At 50.9% G+C, this 25,795-nt stretch overlaps 1 protein-coding gene across 1 annotated transcript in view; it reads left to right on the top strand.

Moving 5' to 3' along the window:
- Positions 1 to 25,795, top strand: part of LOC147107226 (uncharacterized) — a 364,341-nt gene that overhangs the window by 154,133 nt on the left and 184,413 nt on the right. Inside the window, exons 2-3 of the mRNA XM_086008443.1 lie at positions 838 to 986; positions 1,924 to 2,112. Of these exons, the coding sequence (XP_085864569.1) occupies positions 838 to 986; positions 1,924 to 2,112 (338 nt within the window). The remainder of the gene's footprint in view (positions 1 to 837; positions 987 to 1,923; positions 2,113 to 25,795) is intronic.

The raw sequence follows: 25,795 nt of genomic DNA, 5'->3' as shown, positions 1-25,795 counted from the left end.
GCCACAGCATACAAGGCTACGGACCAAATGCTGGAATATGGGATTAGATTAGACAGGGCTTGATGGCCGGCGCGGACACGATGGGCCGAAGGGCCTCTATCCGTGCTGTATAACTCTATGACTCTATGACTCTATGTATGTGTAGTTAGTGGTTTGTTCAATTTTGGTTGTTCCTATTGTGAAATTTATTTTGGGTCCCTGAGGTCTGGATCTTTGCTGGAACACAACGACTTTGGTTTTTTGGGGATTTATTGTCAGGGCCCAAGTCTGGCAGTACGACTCCAGCAGATCCAGGTTCTGCTGTAGACCCTCCTTAGTTGGTGACAGCAGAACCAGGTCGTCTGCATAGAGGAGGAATTTAACCTTGGATTCATATAGGGTGAGGCCGGGTGCTGTAGATTGTTCAAGTAGTTTTGCCAATTCATTTATGTAAATATTAAAGAGTGTCGGTGAGATTGGCGAGCCCTGCGTCACCCCCCACCCCTGTGGGAAGTATTTTGTTCATTTGTCTCCAATTTTAACTGCACATTTGTTGTTTGTATACATTGATTTAATTACATCATATGTTTTTCCCCCTACCCCGCTTTCGATAAGTTTCAGGAATAAACCGTCATGCCAGATGGAGTCGAAAGCCTTCTGGAAATCTATAAAGCATGCGTAGATTTTGCTTTTGTTATGGTGAACGTGTTTGTCAATTACTGGTCTGGTTCTCCTGAGCAGGATCAGGGAGTGCGTGATGAGCTGGAGATGCTGTCACTGGGTGTTTGTTTTGAGTGTTGATGTTGTGTATTGATTTTGTGATCTGGGTGTTGAGTTTGTGCCGGTTGTGTCTCTCAGGTATCTGGTGAGCCGCACTGAGTTGCACCAGTTTATCGAGCGCTGTATGAAGGCTGCGGGAGCGAAGAGCAGCCACGGCTCGGCCCTGGCGGAAGTGCTGGTGGAGGGAGATTACCGCGGACATTACAGCCACGGACTCAACCGGCTGGGTCAGTGCACCGGGCGGCGGAAGGGTCAGGGGTCAGTGTCGGGGTCAGGATTTAGTGTCTGGGTCAGTGGGTCGGGGTCAGTGGGTCAGTCTCGGGGTCGTGGGTTAGTGGGTCAGTGTCAGGGTCGGGATTCAGTGTCTTGGTCAGTGTCAGGGGTCAGTGGATCAGTCTCGGGGTCGTGGGTTAGTGGGTCAGTGACAGGGTCGGGATTCAGTGTCGGGGTCAGTCTCGGGTTAGTGGGTCGGGAGTCAGTGTCGGGGTCGGGATTCAGTGTCTGGGTCAGTGTCGGGTCAGTGGGTCAGGGTCGGGGTCAGTGGGTCAGTTTTGGGGTCGTGGGTTAGTGGGTCAGTGTCGGGGTTAGGATTCAGTGTCTGGGTCAGTCTCGGGGGTTAGTGGGTCGGGGTCGGGAGTCAGTGTCGGGGTCGGGATTCAGTGTCTGGGTCAGTGTTGGGGTCGGGAGTCAGTGTCGGGGTTGGGGTTCAGTGTTGGGGTCAGGGGTTGGCCTGCTCCCCCGCTTTGCCGGGGTCCCGTTGAGCGGTGGCGGGGCTGGGGTTTGGGTGTCTCTCTCCCGGGCCCGGACTCTCAGACATTTCTCAACACTTCCCACGCTCCAAACTGTCATTTATTGAACCTTTATTGGTCGCCTGTTGGGGCCGGGGGTATGACTCTCACTCTCAGTCTGTCTGCATTACTTTAGGGTCAGGGTGGGGATTGCAGTGGGGTCAGGCTGGGGTTAGGTTTAGGGTCAGGTTTGGGTCAACCTTGGGGTTGTGGTTAGGGTTAAGATTGGGATTGTACTGGGGGTAGGGTGGAGTTTCGGTTTGAGTCGGGGTCAGGGTCAAAATCGGGGTCAGGTACGGTGTTAAGGTGGGGTCGGGGTTAAGGTCAGGTTCGGGTCAGGGATATGACTCTCACTCTCGGTCTTTCTGTTTTGCAGATATGTATATTCGAGACCTGAAGACTGGAATCTGTGCGAAGGATGGAGAGCCGGCTATTGAGAAGTCAACAGCAGCCACAGCATTGGTGAATGGCAATAACCTGCTAGGACCTGTGGTTGGCAACTTCTGCATGGATCTGGCTATTCAAAAGGCCAAAGACGTGGGAATCGGGTGGGTGTCAGCTTACGGTGAGTGGCCACTAACCCTAACCCTAACCCCCAACAATGACCCAAATCTTGAACCTAACCCCTAACCCTAACACACTAACCCTGACCCAAACTCAAACCCTGACCCTAACACCCTGACCCTAACACCCTGACCCAAACTCAAACCCTGACCCTAACACCCTGACCCAAACTCAAACCCTGACCCTAACACACTGACCCAAACTCAAACCCTGACCCTAACACCCTGACCCTAACACCCAAACCTTGAACCTTACCCCTAACCCTCTTCCTAACCCTAACCGGACTCCAGGATTAGTAGGAGCTTTGTGACTTGCTAATCCCTCTTGTTGTGTGAACTGAAGGGACAGGCGAAGAGGCGGACAGCAAAAAACATAGCAACATAGAAGATAGGAGCAGGAGTAGGCCATTCGGCCCCTCGAGCCTGCTCCGCCATTTAATGAGATCATGGCTGATCATCCAAATTCAGTAGCCTGTCCCTGCTTTCTCCCCATATCCCTTGATCCCTATAGCCTTAATATATCTAACTCCTTCTTGAATATATTTAATGAATTGGCCTCAACTGCCTTCTGTGGTAGAGAATTCCACAGGTTCACCACTCTCTGGGTGAAGAAATTCCTCCTCATTTCTGTCCTAAATGGCTTATCCCTTATCCTTAAACTGTGACCCCTGGTTCTGGACACCCCCGCCATCAGGAACATCCTTCCTGCATCTAGTCTGTCTAGTCCTGTTAGAATTTTATAAGTTTCGATGAGATCCCCTCTCATTCTTCTAAACTCTAGTGAATATGTGCCTAATCAGTCCAATCTCTCTTCATACGTCATTCCTGCCATCCCAGGTATCAGACTGGTGAATCTTCGCTGCACTTCCTCCATGGCAAGAACATCCTTCCTCAGATAAGGCGACCAAAACTGCACACAATACTCAAGGTGTGCTCTCACCAAAGCCCTGTACAACTGCAGCAAGACATCCTTGCTCCTGTACTCGAATCCTCTCGCTATGAAGGCCAACATACCATTTGCCTTCTTAACTGCCTTCTACCTGCGTGCTTACCTTCAGCGACTGGTGCACAAGGACACCCAGGTCTCATTGCACTTCCCCTTCTCCCAATCTATTGCTGTTCAGATAATAATCTGCCTTCCTGTTTTTGCCACCAAAGTGGATAACCTCGCAATTATCCACATTATACTGCATCTGCCATGCATCTGCCCAATCACCCAACCTGTCCAAATCATACTGGGGTTTCTCTGCATCCTCCTCACAGTACACACGCCCACCCAGCTTTGTGTCGTCTGCAAACTTGGAGATATTACATCTAGTTCCCTCATCTAGATCATTAATGTATATCGTAAATAGCTGGGGTCCTAGCACCGATCCCTGCGGTACCCCACTAGTCACTGCCTGCCACTCGGAAAAAGACCCGTTTATTCCAACTCTTTGCTTCCTGTCTGCCAACCAGTTCTCTATCCAAGTCAGTACCTTGCCCCCAATCCCATGTGCCTTAACTTTACACGCTAATCTCTTATGCGGGACCTTATCGAAAGCCTCCTGAAAGTCCAAATACACCACATCCACTGGTTCTCCCTTATCTATTCTACCAGTTACATCCTCAAAAAATTCCAGTAGATTAGTCAAGCATGATTTACCTTTTGTAAATCCATGTTGATTTTGTCTGATCCTGTCACTGTTTTCCAAGTGCTCTGCTATTACATCTTTTATATTGGACTCTAGCATTTTCCCCACTCATTAGACCCTATGTTCCCCAACATCTCTGGGAGGTTATTTGTGTCCTCCTTTGTGAAGACAGAACAAAAGTATGTATTTAATTGTTCCTCCATTTCTTTGTTCCCCATTATAAATTCCCCTGATTCTGACTGCAAGGGACCTGCGCTTGACTTCACCAATCTTTTTCTCTTCACATATCTATAGCAGCTTTTACAGTCAGTTTTCATGTTCCCTGAAAGCTTACTCTCATACTCTATTTTCCTCCTCTTAATTAATCCCTTTGCCGTCCTTTGCTGAATCCTAAACTGCTCCCAATCCTCATGTTTGCTGTTTTTTCTGGCCAATTTATATGTCCTCTCCTTGGATCTTATGCTATCCCTAATTTCCCTTGTTAGCCACGGTTGAGCCACATTTTTTGTTTTATTTTTATGCCAGACAGGGATGAACAAATTCTGTAGTGCATCCATGCGATCTTTAAATGTTTGCCATTGCCTATCCACCGTCAACCCTTTAATTAACATTCCCCAATCCATCCTAGCCAACTCGCGCCTCATACCATCGTAGTTTCCTTTATTTAAATTCAGGACCCTAGTCTCTGAGTCAACTACTTCACTCTCCATCTTAATGAAGAATTCTATCACGGGGTGGAGGCGCACGGGGTGGAGGCGCACGGGGTGGAGGCGCACGGGGTGGAGGCGCACGGGGTGGAGGTGCACGGGGTGGAGGCGCACGGGGAGGAGACACGTGGGGAGCAGGCACACGGTGAGGAAGCGCACGGGGGAGAAGCGCACGGGGGAGAGGCACACGGGCGAGGAGGCACACGGGGAGGGGGCGCACGGGGGAGAGGCGCACGGGGGAGAGGCACACGGGCGAGGAGGCGCACGGGGAGGGGGCGCACGGGGGAGAGGCGCACGGGGGAGAGGCACACGGGCGAGGAGGCGCACGGGGAGGGGGCGCACGGGGGAGAGGCGCATGGGGGAGAGGCACACGGGCGAGAAGGCGCACGGGGAGGGGGCGCACGGGGGAGAGGCGCACGGGGAGAGGCACACGGGCGAGGAGGTGCACGGGGAGGGGGCGCACGGGGGAGAGGCGCACGGGGGAGAGGCGCGCGGGGGAGAGGCGCGCGGGGGAGAGGCGCGCGAGGGAGAGGCGCATGGGGGAGAGGCGCACGTGGGAGAGGCGCACGGGGGAGGAGGCGCACGGGGGAGGGGACGCACGGGGGAGAGGCGCAAGGGGAGGAGGTGCACGGGGAGGAGTGGGGAGAGGCACACGGGGAGGAGGCGCACGGGGAGGAGTGGGGAGAGGCGCACGGGGAGGAGGCGCACGGGGAGGAGGCGCACGGGCGAGAGGCGCACGGAGAGGAGGCGCACGGGGGAGAGGCGCACGGGGAGGGGGCACATGGGGGAGAGGCGCACGGGGGGAGGCGCATGGGGGGAGGCGCGCGGGGAGAAGGCGCACTGGAGAGGCGCGCGGGCAAGAGGCGCGCGGGCGGGAGGCGCACGGGGAGGAGGGGCGAGAGGCGCGCAGGCGAGAGGCACGCGGGGAGGAGGTGCATGGGGAGGAGGCGCACTGGTGAGGCGCGCGGGCGAGAGGCGCGCGGGGAGGAGGCGCACTGGAGAGGCGCGCGGGCGAGAGGCGCGCGGGGAGGAGGCGCACGGGGAGGAGGCACACGGGGAGGAGGCGCACTGGAGAGGCACGCAGGCGAGAGGCGCGCGGGGAGGAGGCGCACGGGAGAGAGGCGCACGGGGGAGAGGCGCATGGGGAGGAGGTGCACAAGAAGGAGGCACATCAGAGAGGGGCCAAGGCCACAGGAGTCACTACCCACGTCACAGGGTTTACTGACAGAGGCTCAGGTTCCTTGACCTTGTACCCATGGATTGGAGGGTAGCTAATGTTACCCCACTATTCAGAAAGGGTGGTAGAGAGAAAGTGAGGAATTACAGACCGGTAAGCCTGACATCGGCAGTGGGTAAAATGCTGGAGTCCATTACAAAGGATGTAATAGCTGAGCACTTGGAAAACAGTGACAGGATCGGACAAAGTCAACATGGATTTACAAAAGGTAAATCGTGCTTGACTAATCTACTGGAATTTTTTGAGGATGTAACGGAAAATAGATAAGGGAGAACCAGTAGATGTGGTGTATTTGGACTTGCAAAAGGCTTTCGATAAGGTCCCGCATAAGAGATTAGCGTGTAAAGTTAAGGCACATGGGATTGGGGGCAAGGTATTTACTTGGATAGATAACTGGTTGGCGGACAGAAAGCAGAGAGTAGGAATTAACGGGTCTTTTTCCGAGTGGCAGGCAGTGACTAGTGGGGTACCGCAGGGATCGGTCCTTGGACCCCAGCTATTCACAATATATATAAATGATCTGGACAAGGGAACTAGATGTAATATCTCCAAGTTTGCAGATGACACAAAGCTGGGTGGGCGTGTGTGCTGCGAGGATGATTTGGACAGGTTGGGTGATTAGGCAGAAGCGTGGCAGATGCAATATAATGTGGATAAATGCGAGGTTATCCACTTTGGTGTCAAAAACAGAAAGGCAGATTATTATCTGAATGGCAATAGATTGGGAGAAGGGGGAGAGGTGCACGGGGAGGGGGCGCACGGGGGAGAGGCGCACGGGCGAGAGGCGCGCGGGCGAGAGGCGCACGGGGAGGAGGCGCGCGGGCGAGAGGCGCACGGGGAGGAGGCGCACGGGGAGGAGGCGCACGGGGAGGAGGCGCACGGGGAGGAGGCGCACGGGGGAGAGGCGCACGGGCGAGAGGCGCACGGGGAGGAGTCGCACGGGGAGGAGGCGCACGGGGAGGAAGCGCACGGGGGAGAGGCGCACGGGAAGGAGGCGCACGGGGAGGAGGCGCACGGGGAGGAAGCGCACGGGGGAGAGGCGCACGGGGGCGAGGCGCACGGGGAGGAGGCGCACGGGGAGGAGGCGCACGGGGAGGAAGCGCACGGGAGAGAGGCACACGGGGGAGAGGCGCACGGGGAGGAGGCGCAAGGGGGAGGAGGCGCACGGGGAGGAGGCGCACGGGGAGGAAGCGCACGGGGAAGAGGCGCACGGGGGAGAGGCGCACGGGGAGGAAGCGCACGGGGGAGAGGCGCACGGGGGAGAGGCGCACGGGGAGGAAGCGCACGGGGGAGAGGCGCACGGGGGAGAGGTGCAGGGGGAGAGGCGCAGGGGGGAGAGGTGCACGGGGGAGAGGTGCACGGGGGAGAGGCGCACGGGGGAGAAGCGCACGGGGGAGAGGCACACGGGGGAGAAGCGCACGGGGGAGAGGCGCACGGGGGAGAGGCGCACGGGGGAGAGGCGCAGGAGGGAGAGGCGCACGGGAGAGAACTGCACGGGTGAGAGGTGCACGGGGGAGAGGCGCACGGGCGAGAGGCGCACGGGGGAGAAGCGCACGGGGGAGAGGCGCACGGGGGAGAGGCGCACAGGAGGGAGGCGCATGGGCGAGAGGTTCATGCAGAGGAGGCGCACAAGAAGGAGGCACATCAGAGAGGGGCCAAGGCCGCAGGAGTCACTACTGTGGTGTATGTAACCGTTCCACCTTTAAGAGAACTATTTTAAGAGATGCACTACTTTATCTTGGCTGCTGTATACTGTAATACCAGTGGTGACCACACCGGTATATAAGTGCTGTGTAATGATTTATTGGGCAGTTCAGCCTGACCTCCGACTAGTAAAGACCTGTTGAATTTACTTTTGTGGTCTGTGTGCAGTGATTCTTATTAACAATAACTAGAACACACAGACTTAACAGTGGCGACGATGACGATCTTACCCTGCGGCAGAGATATATCCAAGGCAGTTTAACGGGCGTCGAGAAGAGGCATCCGCCCTCATCATCCTGCTGAGAAAAGGCTCGGGTCTGAAGAGCAAGTAAGAATCCTGACACGAAGCCTTCCATCAGCAACAGGCAGTGATCATCCCTTCTATCACGGTGGTGGGTAAGCCGAACAGCGACGAGCTGCAAGTCGGCCACGTTGGCTCTGAAGTAGGGGAGGGAAAAACGGAGGATATCAGGGCGGAGAACTCGACCACGGCCGGGGAAAAGAGCCGGACAGAAGTCGGGGCCAGAGGTGCTGAGACTGGGGCAGCGTAAGGCACGGGAGCCGCGGTGAATGCAAACGCAGCTGGTCTAAAAGACCGGGCTGCAAGCGGGCTGGGAGACGCAACAGCGTCGAGAGAGAGCTCGACCGCGACCGGGGAAAAAGGCCAGGCAGCTACCGAGGCCGCGAGGCGCGGGATAAAATTTTTAAAAACCGCGGAGAACTCAGCCGCAGCCGGGGGAAAGGACCGGACTGCAAGAGGGACTGGGAGGCACGATTTGAGAACCGCTGGGGAGGGCGAATGCAGCAATACGGCAATCGCCATTACAGCCAACGGGGGAGAAAGGCAAACGTGGGAAGCCGCCATTTTCGTAGGCGGGGGAAGAAGACAAGCGCGGGAAACCGCCATTTTGAAAAAAAAATAAAAGAAAAATTTCTTTTTGTTTCTCAAGAAGATTGCGAGGATGCCTAAGTGTGGTAACATCAACGATTTCGATCCCGATGTTGAAGATTGGGCCAAGGAGGGCAAAGGGCATGATCAAGAGGGGCAAAATAGCTTACGAAAACAAGCTGGCGGAAAATATAAAAACTAACTCCAAAAGCTTTTATAAATATATCAAAAGGAAAAGACTGGTGAAAACCAAAGTTGGTCCATTGCAGTCAGATACGGGGGAATATATAATGGGAAATAAGGAAATGGCAGATCAACTAAATGCATACTTTGGGTCAGTCTTTACGAAGGAAGACACAAAAAACCTCCCTGGGATATCGGGAAAAATAGGGACATTGGCAAAGGAGGAACTGACGCAAATCAATATCTCTAAGGATATGGTGTTAAGGAAGCTAAAGGGATTGAAGGTGGACAAATCCCCAGGGCCTGATAACATGCATCCTAGGGTACTGAAGGAGGTGGCCCTAGAGATAGCGGATGCACTAAGGATGATTTTTCAGAATTCATTAGACTCGGGAACAGTGCCGATGGATTGGAGGGTAGCTAACGTTACCCCACTATTCAAAAAGGGGGGTAGGGAAAAAGCAGGTAATTACAGACCTGTAAGCCTTACATCAGTTGTGGGCAAAATGCTGGAGTCCATCATTAAGGATGAAATAGCGGAGCACTTAGCAAATGGGGACAGGATAGGACAGAGTCAACATGGATTTACAAAGGGTAAATCGTGCTTGACTAATCTATTGGAATTTTTTGAGGGAGTAACTGGTAGAATAGATGGGGGAGAGCCAGTAGATGTGGTGTACCTGGACTTCCAAAAGGCCTTCGATAAGGTCCCACATAAAAGATTAGCATGGAAAATTGAGGCTCATGGGATAAAGGGGAAAGTTTTGGCGTGGATAGGGAACTGGCTGTCAGATAGAAAACAGAGAGTTGGAATAAACGGCTCATTTTCTGAATGGCAGGCAGTAACAAGTGGGGTACCACAGGGATCTGTCCTGGGCCCCCAGCTGTTCACAATTTACATTAATGACCTGGATCAGGGAGTCGGATGCAGCATTTCCAAATTTGCAGACGACACTAAACTAGGAGGTGGGGTGGGCTCAGAGGAAGAGACCAGGAAGCTCCAGAGCGATTTGGACAGACTGGGCGATTGGGCGGATAAATGGCAGATGCACTATAATGTGGACAAGTGCGAAGTTATCCACCTTGGGTGCAGGAACGGGAGGGCAAATTATTATTTAAATGGCAATAGATTGGGAGAGGGGGAAGTACAGAGAGACCTGGGTGTTCTTGTACACCAGTCACTGAAGGCGAGCATGCAGGTGCAACAGGCGGTCAAGAAGGCAAACGGTATGCTGGCCTTCATAGCAAAAGGGTTAGAATACAGGAACAGGGATACCTTGCTGCAGCTGTACAGGGCACTGGTGAGACCACACCTCGAGTACTGTGTACAGTTTTGGTCGCCTCATCTGAGGAAGGATGTTCTTGCCATGGAGGGGGTGCAGCGGCGATTCACCAGGCTGATACCAGGAATGGCGGGAATGACCTATGAGGAGAGACTATGTAGTTTAGGGATGTACACACTGGAGTTTAGAAGATTGAGAGGGGACCTCATAGAAGTGTATAAAATTCTGACAGGTCTAGACAGACTGGATGCAGAAGGAATGTTTCCCTTGGCGGGTGAGAACAGAACTAGAGGACATAATTTAAGGATAAGGGCTAAACCATTTAGGACAGAGATGAGGGGGAATTTCTTCACTCAGAGAGTGGTGAACCTGTGGAACTCATTGCCACAGAGGGCAGTGTACGCCAGCTCATTAAATATATTTAAGAGGGAATTAGATATATTTCTACGGGCAAAAGGGGTTAAGGGTTACGGAGAGAAGGCGGGGACGGGATACTGAATTAAAGGATCAGCCATGATCTCATTAAATGGCGGAGCAGGCACGAAGGGCCGAATGGCCTACTCCTGCTCCTATCTTCTATGTATCTATGTATCTATGTATGTAGAACGCATAGAGATTTATTGTAAGGCAAATAAAATATCAGATGAAGATAAAGCACTAACCTTACTAAACTCAATGGGTGTGAAGACATACGGGCTATTGAAGCATCTTCTATCACCAGCTAAACCGGCGGATCAGGCTTTCGCTAATATTGTTGCTGTCCTGAGAAATCATTTGAACCCCACACCGCTGATGTTAGCGGAACGATTTAAATTTTATGCGAGAACGCAACTGAAAGAGGAAAGCAACACGGAGTATTTAATTGAACTGCGTAAGCTAGCGAAATACTGTCAGTTTGGGGAAAGACTGACAGAGGCACTGAGAGACAAATTCGTGTGTGGATTGTCGAAAGAAGGAACACAAAAGCGGCTGCTTGAAGAGAATGATCTTACACTTGATAAGGCTGTCACTATTGCAGCATCGCACGAAGCCGCAGCGAGAGGCACTGCGGAAATGCAGCTGAAGGCAGCGGTACTCAGCGTAGATCAAATGGCTTTGGGTACAACGAAATGTTATCGTTGTGGAAAGACAACACACGATCAGAACCAATGCTGGTTTAAAAATCAGGAATGTAGAAAATGTGGCAAGCTTGGTCACATAGCTAAAGTATGCCGGTCAGGAAAGAAGACCAGCAACAAAAAGTCACCGCAGGAAAAGTGCAGAAAGGTACATAAGGTGGCTGAGAAGAGTTCGGATGAACAGAATTCGGATTCAGACTCCAACAGCAAGGAACTGGGTAGACTGAGAATTCACAATGTGAGTAAGGAAGCTGACCTACAAACTATCTGGGTCACACTTCAGATAGCAGGAGTCCAAGTGAAGATGGAATTGGACACCGGATCGGCGTTGACGGTCATGAATAAGCAAGATTACAAAAGGTTATTCACTCATATTCCCCTACGGGATACGGAGATAGTATTAAAGACATACACGGGGCAAAGAGTATACCCCATCGGAAAGATAAAAGTCAAGGTGGTACACAAGGGCAAAGAACACCAAGGAATGGACATATATGTACTACCTGAGGGAGGTCCACCACTTCTGGGACGGGAGTGGATCAGGAAAATAAATATGGACTGGCACTCCCTAAAAGCAATAACGGTAGATTCCGGAAAAAAAGATGTCAAACCTGAACGATTGTCCAGAATATTGGATGAGGCTAAAGAGGTGTTCCAACAGGGACTGGGAACACTGAGAGGAATTACGGCAAAAATCAAGATTGCAGAACATGCAAACCCAAAATTTTTCAAAGCCAGACCGGTACCTTATGCGATACAACCTGCTGTGGAAGCTGAGCTGGAAGGGCTAGAACGTTCAGGAGTACTGTCTAAGGTGGACTGGAGTGAGTGGGCCACGCCCATTGTTCCCGTCATGAAGCGTTCATCGAGTAACAAGCCAGGGGAACCGGGGAAGTTCCGCATCTGTGGAGACTTCAAGATCACGGTTAATCTGGTGCTTCACACGGTGCAATATCCGCTTCCGCGGATTGAGGATATCTTTGCTTCATTGTCTGGCGGGAAACACTTCACCAAGATAGACCTGGCGCAAGCGTACTTACAGATGGAAGTTGAGGAAGAGTCGCGCCAGTATCTCACAATCAACACGCACAGAGACTTGTATCGATATAATAGACTGGTTTTTGGAGTGGCTTCGGCTCCAGCAATTTGGCAGAGGGCCATGGAGCAGGTATTACAGGGAATTCCAAGCACTCAATGTTACTTGGACGATATCCTGATTACAGGAGATGACGATGAGGAACACCTTGCAAATTTGAAACTGGTGCTCACCAGATTGAAGGAATATGGACTTCGAGTTAATCGCCAGAAATGTGAGTTTTTTCAGAAACGGATCTTGTACTGTGGTCATGTCATTGACCAGGAGGGGCTGCACAAGTCACCTGACAAGATCGAAGCTGTTGTGAAGGCTCCCGCTCCGGAAAATGTATCCCAGTTGAGGTCGTTCCTAGGGTTGATTAACTATTACCATAAGTTTCTGCCAAATCTATCCACGGTGCTGCACCCGCTGAATGCTCTTTTGCAGAAAGAAGTACCATGGAAGTGGAGCGAGGACTGTAAGAAGGCCTTTCGCAAAAGCAAGGCATTGATCACCTCAGGAAGTGTTGGCTCACTTCAACCCAACGCTACCTATTCGTTTAGCTTGTGATGCTTCTCCTTATGGTATTGGAGCAGTACTCTCACACAAGTTGCCAAATGGCTTGGAAAGGCCAGTCGCATTTGCATCCAGATCATTGACCTCCGCTGAGCGCAACTATGCTCAGATAGATAGGGAGGCTCTCAGCCTTGTGTGGGGAGTAAAGAAGTTTAATCATTACCTGCAGGGCCAGAAGTTTACACTGCTGACAGACCACCAGCCGTTGGTATCCATTTTTAACCCTAAGAAGGGTGTTTCGGTGATGACAGCACAGAGGCTCCAGAGATGGTCCCTTTTCCTAGGGGCACATCAATATCAGATAGAATTCAAAGGTACAAAGCAGCATGGTAATGCTGATGGGCTGTCGCGCCTGCCACTACCTACTGAGGAGGAGGCACCGACGGTTGACCCGGTGGAGTTATTTCACTCGACCATCATCGAATGTTTACCTGTCACCAATGCAAATATTGAAAGGGAGACTAGGAATGACCCGACACTGTCCCGGGTCTACGAATTGACAGTAAAGGGATGGCCAGCCCATGGTGATCCACTGTTACCGGCATTCTCAGCAAGACGAGAACAGCTGTCCATCTGTCAGGGAACATTGATGTATGGAACAAGGGTGATTATCCCTCCTAAGTTAAGAGAGAGAGTTCTGCATGAAGGTCATCTGGGGGGAGTCAAGATGAAAAGCCTTGCTAGGGCTTATGTGTGGTGGCCGGGTATCGACCAACAGATAGAGGATCTGACGAAAAGCTGCTCAGGGTGCCAAAAAGTCCAAAATGCACCTCCAATTGCACCGCTGCATCCATGGGAATGGCCTTCAACCCCATGGCAACGTGTACATATTGACTTTGCTGGTCCATTCATGGACTCCATGTTTTTAATTGCGGTGGACGCACATTCTAAATGGCCAGAAGTGATTAAAATGACTACCACTACCTCGGAGAAGACGATCGCGGTGCTAAGAACGATATTTGCAAGAAATGGATTGCCAGAGCAAATATGTTCAGACAACGGACCACAGTTCGTGTCAGAGGAATTCCAGAAATTCCTGAAGAAGAATGGGGTGAAACATTATACCTCTGCCCCATATCATCCAGCTACGAATGGGCTGGCCGAGAGGTTTGTACAGACGTTCAAAAAGGCAATAAAGACCATGAGCGAAGATCATATTCCACTGCAACACAAGGTGGACAATTTCCTACTGGCATATCGAAATGCCACCCATGCAACAGCAAACCAAAGTCCTGCCATGATGTTCTATAACAGGAGGTTGCGGTCCAGGTTGGACTTGTTAAAACCAAATGTGCGGAGGGAAGTCGAAAACAAACAGTTCCAGCATATCAATAACAAGCCCACTCGGAGTTTTGAAATAGGACAACCGGTGTTAGCCAGGGGCTATAAAAACGAGAAATGGCAATCTGGAACAATTCGGGCCAGACAAGGACCCCTGATGTACACGGTAGATGTTGGTGAAAATGTAATGCGACGTCATGCTGACCAACTGGTGGGATCGAGAACAAGGGTCGAGCCCATGGTTATGACAGAGACAACCGTGGAGGAAGTTAGTGAACCTGAAGCATCTACCTCAGAAGTGAATTTACCTGATGATGATGTCCTATCCATAGGGGATCAACTAGATGAGTCACCCCAGCAACGAGAACCAGAGACCCCTGAAAGGCGTTATCCGTCTCGGATCAGGAGGCCTCCTCAGAGACTGAATCTGTGAACTGTTTTTACATGAAGTTGTGTATATATGTTATTATGTTATGTTTAATGGGGAATATATACTGTTAAGCTAAAAAGGGAGGATTGTGGTGTATGTAACCGTTCCACCTTTAAGAGAACTATTTTAAGAGATGCACTACTTTATCTTGGCTGCTGTATACTGTAATACCGGTGGTGACCACACCGGTATATAAGTGCTGTGTAATGATTTATTGGGCAGTTCAGCCTGACCTCCGACTAGTAAAGACCTGTTGAATTTACTCTTGTGGTCTGTGTGCAGTGATTCTTATTAACAATAACTAGAACACACAGACTTAACAACTACCCACGTCACAGGGTTTACTGACAAAGGCTCAGGTTCCTTGACCTTGTACCCATGGATTGGAGGGTAGCTAATGTTACCCCACTATTCAAAAAGGGTGGTAGAGAGAAAGCAGGGAATTACAGACCGGTAAGCCTGACATCGGTAGTGGGTAAAATGCTAGAGTCCATTATAAAGGATGTAATAGCTGAGCACTTGGAAAAACATAGAAACATAGAGATAGGAACAGGAGTAGGCCATTCGGCCCTTCGAGCCTGCTCCGCCATTCAATGAGATCATGGCTGATCTTCGTCTGAGATCATAGCTGATCTTACCAGTTCAGTACCCCGTCCCCGCCTTTTCTCCGTAACCCTTAATCCCCTTAGCCTTCAGAAATATATCCAATTCTCTCTTGAAAATATTTATTGAATTAGCCTTCACAGCCCTCTGTGGCAGGGAATTCCACAGGCTCACCACTCTTTGAGTGAAGAAATTCTTCCTCATCTCTGTTTTAAATGATTTGCCCGCTATTTTTAGACTGTGGCCCCTGGTTCTGTGCTCCCCGGCCATTGGAAACATTCTCTCTGAATTCAGCCTGTCCAGGCCTGCCATAATTTTATATGTTTCGATGAGATCCCCTCTCAATCTTCTAAACTCCAGTGAGTACAAGCCCAAACTATTTAATCTCTCTTCGTAGGTCATTCCCGCCATTCCAGGTATCGGCCTGGTGAATCGCCGTTGCACTCTTTCCATGGCAAGAACATCCTTCCGCAGATGGGGCGACCAAAACTGTACACAATACTCCAGATGCGGTCTCACCAGCACCTTGTACAGCTGTAGTAAGGTATCCCTATTCCTATACTCGAACCCCCTTGATATGAAGGCCAACATACCATTTGCCTTCTTGATCGCCTGTTGCACCTGCATGCTCTCCTTCAGTGACTGGTGCACAAGAACACCCAGGTCCCTCTGCACTTCCCCATCTCCCAATCTATTGCCATTTAGATAATAATCTACCCTCCTGTTTTTACCCCCAAAGTGGATAACCTCGCATTTATCCACATTATAGTGCATCTGCCACGTATCTGCCCATTCCCCCAACCTGTCCAAATCGCACTGTAGCCTCCTGACATCCTCATCAGAGCCCACCCCTCCTCCTAGTTTAGTGTCGTCAGCGAATTTGGAAATATTGCATCCAATTCCCTGATCCAGATCATTTATATATATTGTGAACAGCTGGGGTCCCAGGACAGATCCTTGCGGCACCCCGCTGGTCACTGCCTGCCACTCCGAAAACGAGCCGTTTATTCCAACTCTCTGTTTTCTATCCGCCAGCCAGTTCTCTATCCACGTTAATACTTTGCCCCCAATCCCATGAGCCTTAATTTTGCATGATAATCTTTTGTGTGGAACCTTATCGAAGGCTTTCTGGAAGTCAAGGTACACCACATCCACTGGCTCTCCCCCATCTATTTTACCAGTTACTTCCTCAAAAAATTCCAGCAGATTAGTCAAACACGATTTACCCTTTGTAAATCCATGTTGACTCTGTCCGATCCTTTCCCCATTTGTCAAGTGCTCCGCTATTTTATCCTTAATAATGGACTCTAGCATTTTGCCCACAACCGATGTAAGGCTTACTGGTCTATAATTCCCTGCTTTCTCTCTACCCCCCTTTTTAAATATTGGGGTAACATTAGCTACCCTCCAATCCACGGGTACTGTTCCCGAGTCAATGGAGTTCCGGAAGATGATCCTTAGAGCATCTGCTATCTCCAGGGCCACCTCCTTAAGTACCCTAGGATGTAGTTTATCAGGCCCCGGGGATTTGTCGGCCTTCAGTCCCCTCAACTTACCCAACACCATATCCCTAGAGATACTAATTTCTGTCAGCTCCTCCCTCTCATTAGTCCCTATGTTTGCCGATATTCCTGGGAGGTTATTTGTGTCCTCCTTTGTGAATACAGAACCAAAGTATGAGTTTAATTGGTCTGCCATTTCCTTATTCTCCATTATATATTCTCCCGAATCGGACTGCAAGGGACCGACTTGGGATTTTACCAGTCTGTTCCTCCTGATATACCGATAAAAGCTTTTGCAGTCTGTCTTTATGTTTGCTGCAAGTTTACTTTCGTATTCTATTTTCCCCTTCCTGATTAATCCCTTTGTCCTCTTTTGCTGTATCTTGTACTGCCCCCAATCTTCCGGTCTGGTGCTTTTTTTTGCCAGTTGATATGCCCTTTTTTTTGATTTTATGCTGTCCCTAATTTCCCTCGTTATCCACGGTTGAGTCACCTTTTTAGGTTTATTTTTATGCCAAACCGGTATAAACATGTTCTGGAATTCTTCCATTCTATCTTTGAATGCTTGCCATTGTCTCTCCACTGTCAATCCCCCCAGAAACACCACCCAATCAATCTTACCCAATTCCCGTCTCATACCCTCGTAATTCCCTTTATTTAAGTTCTGGACCTTAGTCTCTGATTCAATTTCCTCACTCTCCATCTCGACTGAGAGCTCGATCATATTATGATCGCTCTGACCCAAGGGGCCTCGTACAAGAAGATTGCTGATAAGTCCCTTCTCATTGCACAATACCCAGTCTAAAATGGCCTGATCTCGAGTCGGCTCCTCGACATATTGGTCCAGATAACCGTCCCGAAAACATTCCAGGAATTCCTCCTCCTCAGAATTTTTACTAATTTGGGTAGTCCAATCAATATGTAAATTAAAGTCACCCATGATGACAGCTGTGCTCTTATCGCACGCTTCTCTAATTTCCCTTTTTATGCCTTCCCTCACCTCCATATTACTATTTGGAGGCCTATATATCACACCCACTAACGTTTTCCTCCCCTTGCTATTTCTCATTTCTACCCATACAGATTCCGTTTCATCCGAGTTAATATCCTTCCTTTCCATTGCATTAATCCCCTCCTTTACCAGCAATGCTACCCCACCTCCCCTACCTTTTTGCCGATCCTTCCTAAATATTGTATATCCCTGGATGTTAAGTTCCCAGCCTTGCCCACCCTGCAGCCATGTTTCTGTAATCCCAATCAAATCATACTTGTTTACCTCTATTTCCACAACTAATTCATCCACCTTGTTCCTAATGCTTCTAGCATTAAGATACAAAGCCTTCAGGCTTGCTTTTTTCACACTCTCATTATGAATTAGTTTGGCCCTTTGTGTTTCTCTCCTTTGCTTATTGCTTCTCACCTTTCTACCATCTATTTCTGACTTCATATGACTTCCCTCTTTTCCACTACCTAGGTTCCCATCCCCCTGCCAAATTAGTTTAAATCCTCCCGAACCGCCCTAGAAAATATTACCCCGAGGACATCGGCTCCCTCACAGTTCAGGTGTAGACCGTCCCCTTAGTACAGGTCACTCCTCCCCAAGAACTGGTTCCAATGCCTCAAGAATTTAAATCCCTCTCCCTTGCACCACTGCTCAAGCCACGTATTTAGCTTATCTATCTTACTCTCTCTAAACTTATTAGCTCGTGGCACTGGTAGCAATCCAGAGATTACTACCTTTGAGGTCCTACTTTTCAATTTAGCTCCTAACTCCCTAAATTCAGCTTGTAGGACCTCCTCCCTCTTTTTACCTACATCGTTGGTACCTACATGTACCACGACAACTGGCTGATCCCCCTCCCCCTTCAGAATGCTCTGCACCCGCTCCGAGACATCCTTGACCCGTGCACCAGGGAGGCAACATACCATCTTGGAGTCTCGGTCTCGGCCACAGAAACTCCTATCTATCCCCCTTACAATTGAATCCCCTATCACTATAGCCCTATCCCTCTTTTTCCCGCCCTTCTGTGCAGCAGAGCCAGTCATGGTGCCCTGAACCTGGCTGCTGGTGCCTTCCCCTGATAAGTCATCTCCCCCAACAGTACCCAAAACGGTAAACCTGTTTTGGAGGGAGATGACCGCAGGTGACTCCTGCACTACCTTCCTGCCTTTACCCTGCCTTTTGGTCACCCATTTACTGTCTGAGCTAGCCTTTACCTGCGGTGTGACCAACTCACTGAATGTGCTATCCACAACATCCTCAGCATCGCGTATGCTCCAGAGTGAGTCCATTCGCAGCTCCAGCGCCGCCATGCGGTCCGCTAGGAGCTGCAGCTGGACACACTTCCTGCACACATAGTTGTCAGGGACAGTGTCCCTGATTTCCCACATGGCACAGGAGGAGCATGACACGGGTCTGAGCTGCCCTTCCATGACTTAACCCTTACAATACCTTTTTATTTACTACGATTTAGCTTAATTATTGAATTCTACTTAGAATAAGTTTGTGAAAGTACTCACCAACCAGTCACCTACCTGTTTTCTGGTGTTGTATTTTCACTGCCGCCTCCTGTCCTGGAACCTTTTCCACCTAGGTTAGGCTCCTGAAATAAAATAAATTGAACCTACCTTTTCAACTTCCCCTAACCCCTAAAAGGTTAGAGGAGGTGGAAGGGTGGGAGACACTACACTGTAGTGTTTCGGGTTTAGCAACAGCTCCACCTATATAAGAGTTACTGGCCTCCTGCTCTCCCGACTGCACCAGCTGCTCCCTGGTGACGTCACACACTGATTACTATTTACCCCTCTCCTCTGCTGTTGATTTGGTACGCCTCGCAGCTGCCGCCGGTTTTTAAGCCGGCCTCCTCCTCGCTGCTCTCTGCTGCTCCGAGTGGTCGGGCCTCGCAACTGCCGCCGGTTTTTTAAGCCAGCCTCCTCCTCGCTGCTCTCTGCAGGCCTCGGTGCTCGCGCCGATTTTTCTACCGGGCTCCTCCTCGCCTCACTGCTCCCTGGAACTGGTCGGGCCTCGGTGCTCGCGCCGGTTTTTATACCGGGCTCCTCCTCGCCTCACTGCTCCCTGGAACTGGTCGGGCCTCGGTGCTCGCGCCGGTTTTTCTACCGGGCTCCTCCTCGCCTCACTGCTCCCTGGAACTGGTCGGGCCTCGGTGCTCGCGCCGGTTTTTCTACCGGGCTCCTCCTCGCCTCACTGCTCCCTGGAACTGGTCGGGCCTCGGTGCTCGCGCCGGTTTTTATACCGGGCTCCTCCTCGCCTCACTGCTCCCTGGAACTGGTCGGGCCTCGGTGCTCGCGCCGGTTTTTATACCGGGCTCCTCCTCGCCTCACTGCTCCCTGGAACTGGTCGGGCCTCGGTGCTCGCGCCGGTTTTTCTACCGGGCTCCTCCTCGCCTCACTGCTCCCTGGAACTGGTCGGGCCTCGGTGCTCGCGCCGGTTTTTATACCGGGCTCCTCCTCGCCTCACTGCTCCCTGGAACTGGTCGGGCCTCGGTGCTCGCGCCGGTTTTTCTACCGGGCTCCTCCTCGCCTCACTGCTCCCTGGAACTGGTCGGGCCTCGGTGCTCGCGTCGGTTTTTCTACCGGGCTCCTCCTCGCCTCACTGCTCCCTGGAACTGGTCGGGCCTCGGTGATCGCGCCGGTTTTTATACCGGGCTCCTCCTCGCCTCACTGCTCCCTGGAACTGGTCGGGCCTCGGTGCTCGCGCCGGTTTTTCTACCGGGCTCCTCCTCGCCTCACTGCTCCCTGGAACAGTGACAGGATCGGACAAAGTCAACATGGATTTACAAAAGGTAAATCGTGCTTGACTAATCTACTGGAATTTTTTGAGGATGTAACGGAAAATAGATAAGGGAGAACCAGTAGATGTGGTGTATTTGGACTTGCAAAAGGCTTTTGATAAGGTCCCACATAAGAGATTAGCGTGTAAAGTTAAGGCACATGGGATTGGGGGCAAGGTATTGACTTGGATAGAGAACTGGTTGGCGGACAGAAAGCAGAGAGTAGGAATTAACAGGCCTTTTTCCGAGTGGCAGGCAGTGACTAGTGGGGTACCGCAGGGATCGGTCCTTGGACCCCAGCTATTCACAATATACATTAATGATCTAGATAAGGGAACTAGATGTAATATCTCCAAGTTTGCAGACGACACAAAGCTGGGTGGGCGTGTGTGCTGCGAGGATGATTTGGACAGGTTGGGTGATTAGGCAGAAGCATGGCAGATGCAATATAACGTGGATAAATGCGAGGTTATCCACTTTGGTGTCAAAAACAGAAAGGCAGACTATTATCTGAATGGCAATAGATTGGGAGAAGGGGAAGTGGAACGAGACCTGGGTGTCCTTGTGCACCAGTCGCTGAAGGTAAGCATGCAGGTGCAGCAGGCGGTGAAGAAGGCAAATGGTATGTTGGGCTTCATAGCGAAAGGGTTTGAGTACAGGAGCAAGGATGTCCTGCTGCAGTTGTACAGGGCCTTGGTGAGACCACACCTTGAGTATTGTGTGCAGTTTTGGTCGCCTTATCTGAGGAAGGATGTTCTTGCCATGGAAGGAGTTCAGCGAAGATTCACAAGGCTGATCCCTGGGATGGCAGGAATGACGTATGAGGAGAGATTGGGTCGATTGGGCTTATACTCGCTGGAGTTTAGAAGAATGAGAGGGGATCTCATTGAAACTTATAAAATTCTGACAGGTCTGGACAAACTAGATGCAGGTTGAATGTTCCCGATGGTCGGAGAGTCCAGAACCAGGGGTCACAGTCTAAGGATAAGGGGTAAGCCATTTAGGACAGAGATGAGGAAGAATTTCTTCACCCAGAGAGTGGTGAACCTGTGGAATTCTCTACCACAGAAGGCGGTTGAAGCCAAGTCTTTAAATATATTCAAGAAGGAGTTAGATATATTTCTTAGAGCTAAAGGTATCAAGGGATATGGGGAGAAGGCAGGGACAGGGTACTGAGTTTGGATGATCAGCCATGATCACATCGAATGGCGGAGCAGGCTCGACGGGCTGAATGGCCTCCTCCTGCTCCTATCTTCTATGTTTCTATGACCTCTCGGAAGAGCAGTGCTTCTACTGGCTGAGGTTGTCACATCAGGCGCTGGCAGACATCTGTAACTTCCTTTAGGAAGACCTGCTCCCAGCTGGACCTGCTGGGCATGGCTTCCCAGCGGCTGTGAAAGTGACCACAGTCCTCAACGTTTTTGCCTCTAGATCCTTCTAAGGCGCTACCGCCGACATATCCAGGATCTCGCAGTCGGCTGGACATAGATGTGTGAGTCAGGTCACTGATGGATTGATTGCCGGGGCCAACAATTATGTAAACTTCCCCTGTGATGACAATAGCTAGAATGAGCAGGCACTGGGATTTGCCCCTCTGGCTGGATTCCCCCAGGTGCAGGTTGCCATTGAATGCACACCCGTAGCAATCCGAGCACCACCACAGTAACCAGGAGTTTTTATAAACCACAGGGGATATTACTCATCGATGTACACTCTCGGGAGCCGCAAGCCTACATTTCGTTGTACTGCACTTGTGCACTAACAATGACAATAAAAGTTGATTTGATTTGATTTTGATTTGAGCTGGTGTGCAACCACGAGAAGAGGTTCATACAGGTGTGCGCCAGATTCCCTGGGAGCTGTCACGATGCCTTTCTACTGAGACAGTCCAACATTCCAGATCTTTTCATTCCAGAAAGCAAACTTAAGGGCTGGCTCATAGGAGACGATGGATAGCCACTTCAAACTTGGCTCGTGACACCTGTGAGGAACCCCACCAATGAGGTGCAGAAGTGCTACAAGAGCCACATGACCACCAGGCGTGTCCTGGAGCAAGCCTTTGGCATGTTGAAGTTGCGCTTCAGGTGCCGAGATAGGCCTGGAGGCGCTCTTCAATATGCACCAGCCAGGGTGTCCAGAATGATAGTGCTTTGCTGCGTCCTGCACAACATTGCACTGCAGACAGGATTGCAGGGAAAAGAATAAAACCAGACGGACCACACAGCATCGACTTTGGACACAATGGCACACTCAACTCAGGCAACCCTGCAAAGTTCTCCGCACCAACAGCTGGGGAATTTAAATTCAGTAAATTAAATAAATCTGGAATAAAAAGCTAGTGTCAGTAATAGTGGCCATGAAACTATCGGATTGTCATAAAAACCCATCTGGTTCACTGATGTCCTTTAGGGAAGGAAATCTGCCGTCCTTACCCGGTCTGGCCGATATGTGACTCCAGACCCACAGCAATGTGATTGACTCTTAACTGCCCTGTGAAATGGCCCAGCAAGTCACTCGGTTGTAACAAACCACGACGAAACACAATAATAAGAATGAAACCGGACGGACCACCCGGCATCGACCTCGGCACCGGCTACAGACACGGCACCGGCAAACCAGCCCAGTTGACCCTGCAAAGTCCTCCTCACCAACATCTGCGGACTTGTGCCAAAATTGGGAGAGCTGTCCCACAGACTAGTCAAGCAACAGCCTGACATAGTCATACTCACAGAATCATACCTTTCAGCCAATGTCCCAAACTCCTCCATCACCATCCCTGGGCATGTCCTGTCCCACGGGCAGGACAGACCCACCAGGGGTGGCAGCACAGTGGTATACAGTCGGGAAGGAGTGGCCCTGGGAGTCCTCAACATTGACTCCAGACCTCATGAAGTCACATGACTTCAGGTCAAGCATGGGCAAGGAAACCTCCTGCTGATTACCACCTACCGCCCTCCCTCAGCTGATGAATCAGTACTCCTCCATGTTGAACACCACTTGGAAGAAGCACTGAGAGTAGCAAGGGCACAGAATGTACTCTGGGTGGGGGACTTCAATGTCCATCAGAAAGAGTGGCTCGGTAGCACCACTACTGACTGAGCTGGCTGAGTCCTGAAGGACATAGCTGCCAGTCTGGGCCTGCGACAGGTGGTGAGAGAACCAACACGAGGGAAAAACCTACTTGACCTCGTCCTCACCAATCTACCTGTCGCAGATGCATCTGTCCATGACAGCATTGGTAGCAGTGACCACCGCACAGTCACGGTGAAGACAAAGTCCCATCTTCACACTGAGGACACCCTCCATCGTATTGTGTGGCACTACCACCGTGCTAAATGGGATAGATTCAGACCAGATCTAGCAGCTCAAAACTGGGCATCCATGAGGCGCTGTGGGCCATCAGCAGCAGCAGAATTGTATTCCACCACAATCTGTAACCTCATGGCCCAGCATATCCCTCGCTCTACCATTACCATCAAGTTAGGGGAGCAACCCTTGTTCAATAAGGAGTGTAGAAGAGAAAAAGCAAAATACTGTGGATGCTGGAAATCTGAAATAAAAACAGAAAATGCTGGAAATACTCAGCAGGTGAGGCAGCGTCTGTGGAGAGAGAAACAGGGTTAACGTTTCAGGTCGATGACCCTTTGCCAGAAGAGCATGCCAGGAGCAACACCAGGTGTACCTAAAAATGAGATACCAACCTGAGGAAGTTGTAACACAGGACTAAATGCATGCTAAAAAGCGAAAGCAGCATGCTATAGACAGGGCTAAATGATCCCACAATCAATGGATCAGATCAAAGCTCTGCAGTCCTGCCACATCCAGTCGTGAATGGTGGTGGACCATTAAACAACTAACGGGAGGAGGAGGCTCCATGAATATCCCCATCCTCAATGATGGTGGAGCCTAGCACGTGAGTGCAAAAGACAAGGCTGAAGTGATTGCAACCATCTTCAGCCAGAAGTGCCGAGTGGATGATCCTTATCGGCCTCCTCCTGAGGTCCCCACCATCACAGATGCCAGTCTTCAGACAATTTGATTCACTCCACGTGATATCAAGAATCGGCTGAGTGCACTGGATACTTCAAAGGCTATGGGCCCCGACAACATCCCGGCCATCGTGTTGAAGACTTGTGCTCCAGAATTGGCCGAGCCTCTAGCCAAGCTGTTCCAGTACAGCTACAACACTGGCATCTATCCGACAGTGTGGAAAACTGCCCAGGTATGTCCTGTCCACAAAAAGCAGGACAAATCCAACCCGGCCAATTACCGCCCCATCAGTCTACTCTCAATCATCAGCAAAGTGATGGAAGGTGTCATCGGAGTGACTGCCCTTGACATCAAGATAGCATTTGACCGACTCTGGCATCAAGGAGCCCGAGTAAAACTGAAGTCAATGGGAATCGGGGGGGGGAAACTCTCCACTGGCTGGAGTCATACCTAGCACAAAGGAAGATGGTTGTGGTGGTTGGAGGTCAATCATCACAGCCTCAGGACATCACTGCAGGAGTTCCTCAGGGCAGTGTCCTAGGCCCAATCATCTTCAGCTGCTTCATCAATGACCTGCCCTCCAACATAAGGTCAGAAATGGGGATGTTCGCTGATGACTGCACAGTGTTCAGCGCCATTCGCAACTCCTCAGATAATGAAGCAGTCCATACAACAAGACCTGGACGACATTCAGGCTTGGGCTGATAAGTGGCAGGTAACATTTGCGCCACACAAGTGCCAGGCAATGACTATCTCCAACAAGCGAGAGTCTAACCTCCGCCCCTTGACATTCAATGGCATTACCATCGCCGAATCCCCCACTATCAACATCCTGGGGGTCACCATTGACCAGAAACTTAACTGGACCAGCCGCATAAATACTGTGGCAGCAAGAGCAGGTCGGAGGATAGGTATTCTGCGGCAAGTGCCTCACCTCCTGACTCCCCAAAGCCTTTCCACCATCTACAAGGCACAAGTCAGGAGTGTGATGGAATACTCTCCACTTGCCTGGATGAGTGCAGCTCCAACAACACTCAAGAAGCTCGACACCATCCAGGGCAAAGCAGCCCACTTGATTGGCTCCCCATCCACCACCTTAAACATTCACTCCCTCCGCCACCGGCGCACCGTGGCTGCAGTGTGTACCATCTACAAGATGCACTGCAGCAACTCGCCAAGGCTTCTTTGGCAGCATCTCCCAAACCCGTGACCTCTACCACCTAGAAGGACAAGGGCAGCAGGCGCATGGGATCACCACCACCTCCAAGTTTCCCTCCAAGTCACCAACCATCCTGACTTTGAAGTATTTCGCCGATCCTTCATCGTCGCTGGGTCAAAACCCTGGAACTCCCTCCCTAACAGCACTGTGGGAGCACCTTCACCACACGGACTGCAGCGGTTCAAGGCGGCGGCTCACTACCACCTTCTCAAGGGCAATTAGGGATGGGCAATAAATGCTGGCCTTGCCAGCGACGCCCAGATCATATGAACGAATAAAAAAAGACAACGTAGGTGCTCATCGCTAATCTTTGGAGGAGGAGGAGGAAGCACCCATTGCCAGACCAACCGTGTACATTGTTGCCCAGGATTCCCCAATATCGCAAAGGTCCACCTAGTGTGACACATAACAAATGAAATCCTGCGATCCGCTCCCATCCCCACCCCCACTTTGCACTAAACAG

This window comes from Somniosus microcephalus, chromosome 15, assembly GCF_052327205.1.
Source record: "Somniosus microcephalus isolate GS21.2 chromosome 15, FLI_Smic_1.0, whole genome shotgun sequence".
NCBI lineage: Eukaryota > Metazoa > Chordata > Chondrichthyes > Squaliformes > Somniosidae > Somniosus > Somniosus microcephalus.
The sequence above is the reverse complement of the archived record's forward strand: the minus strand, read 5'-3'. Positions and strand labels throughout refer to the sequence as shown.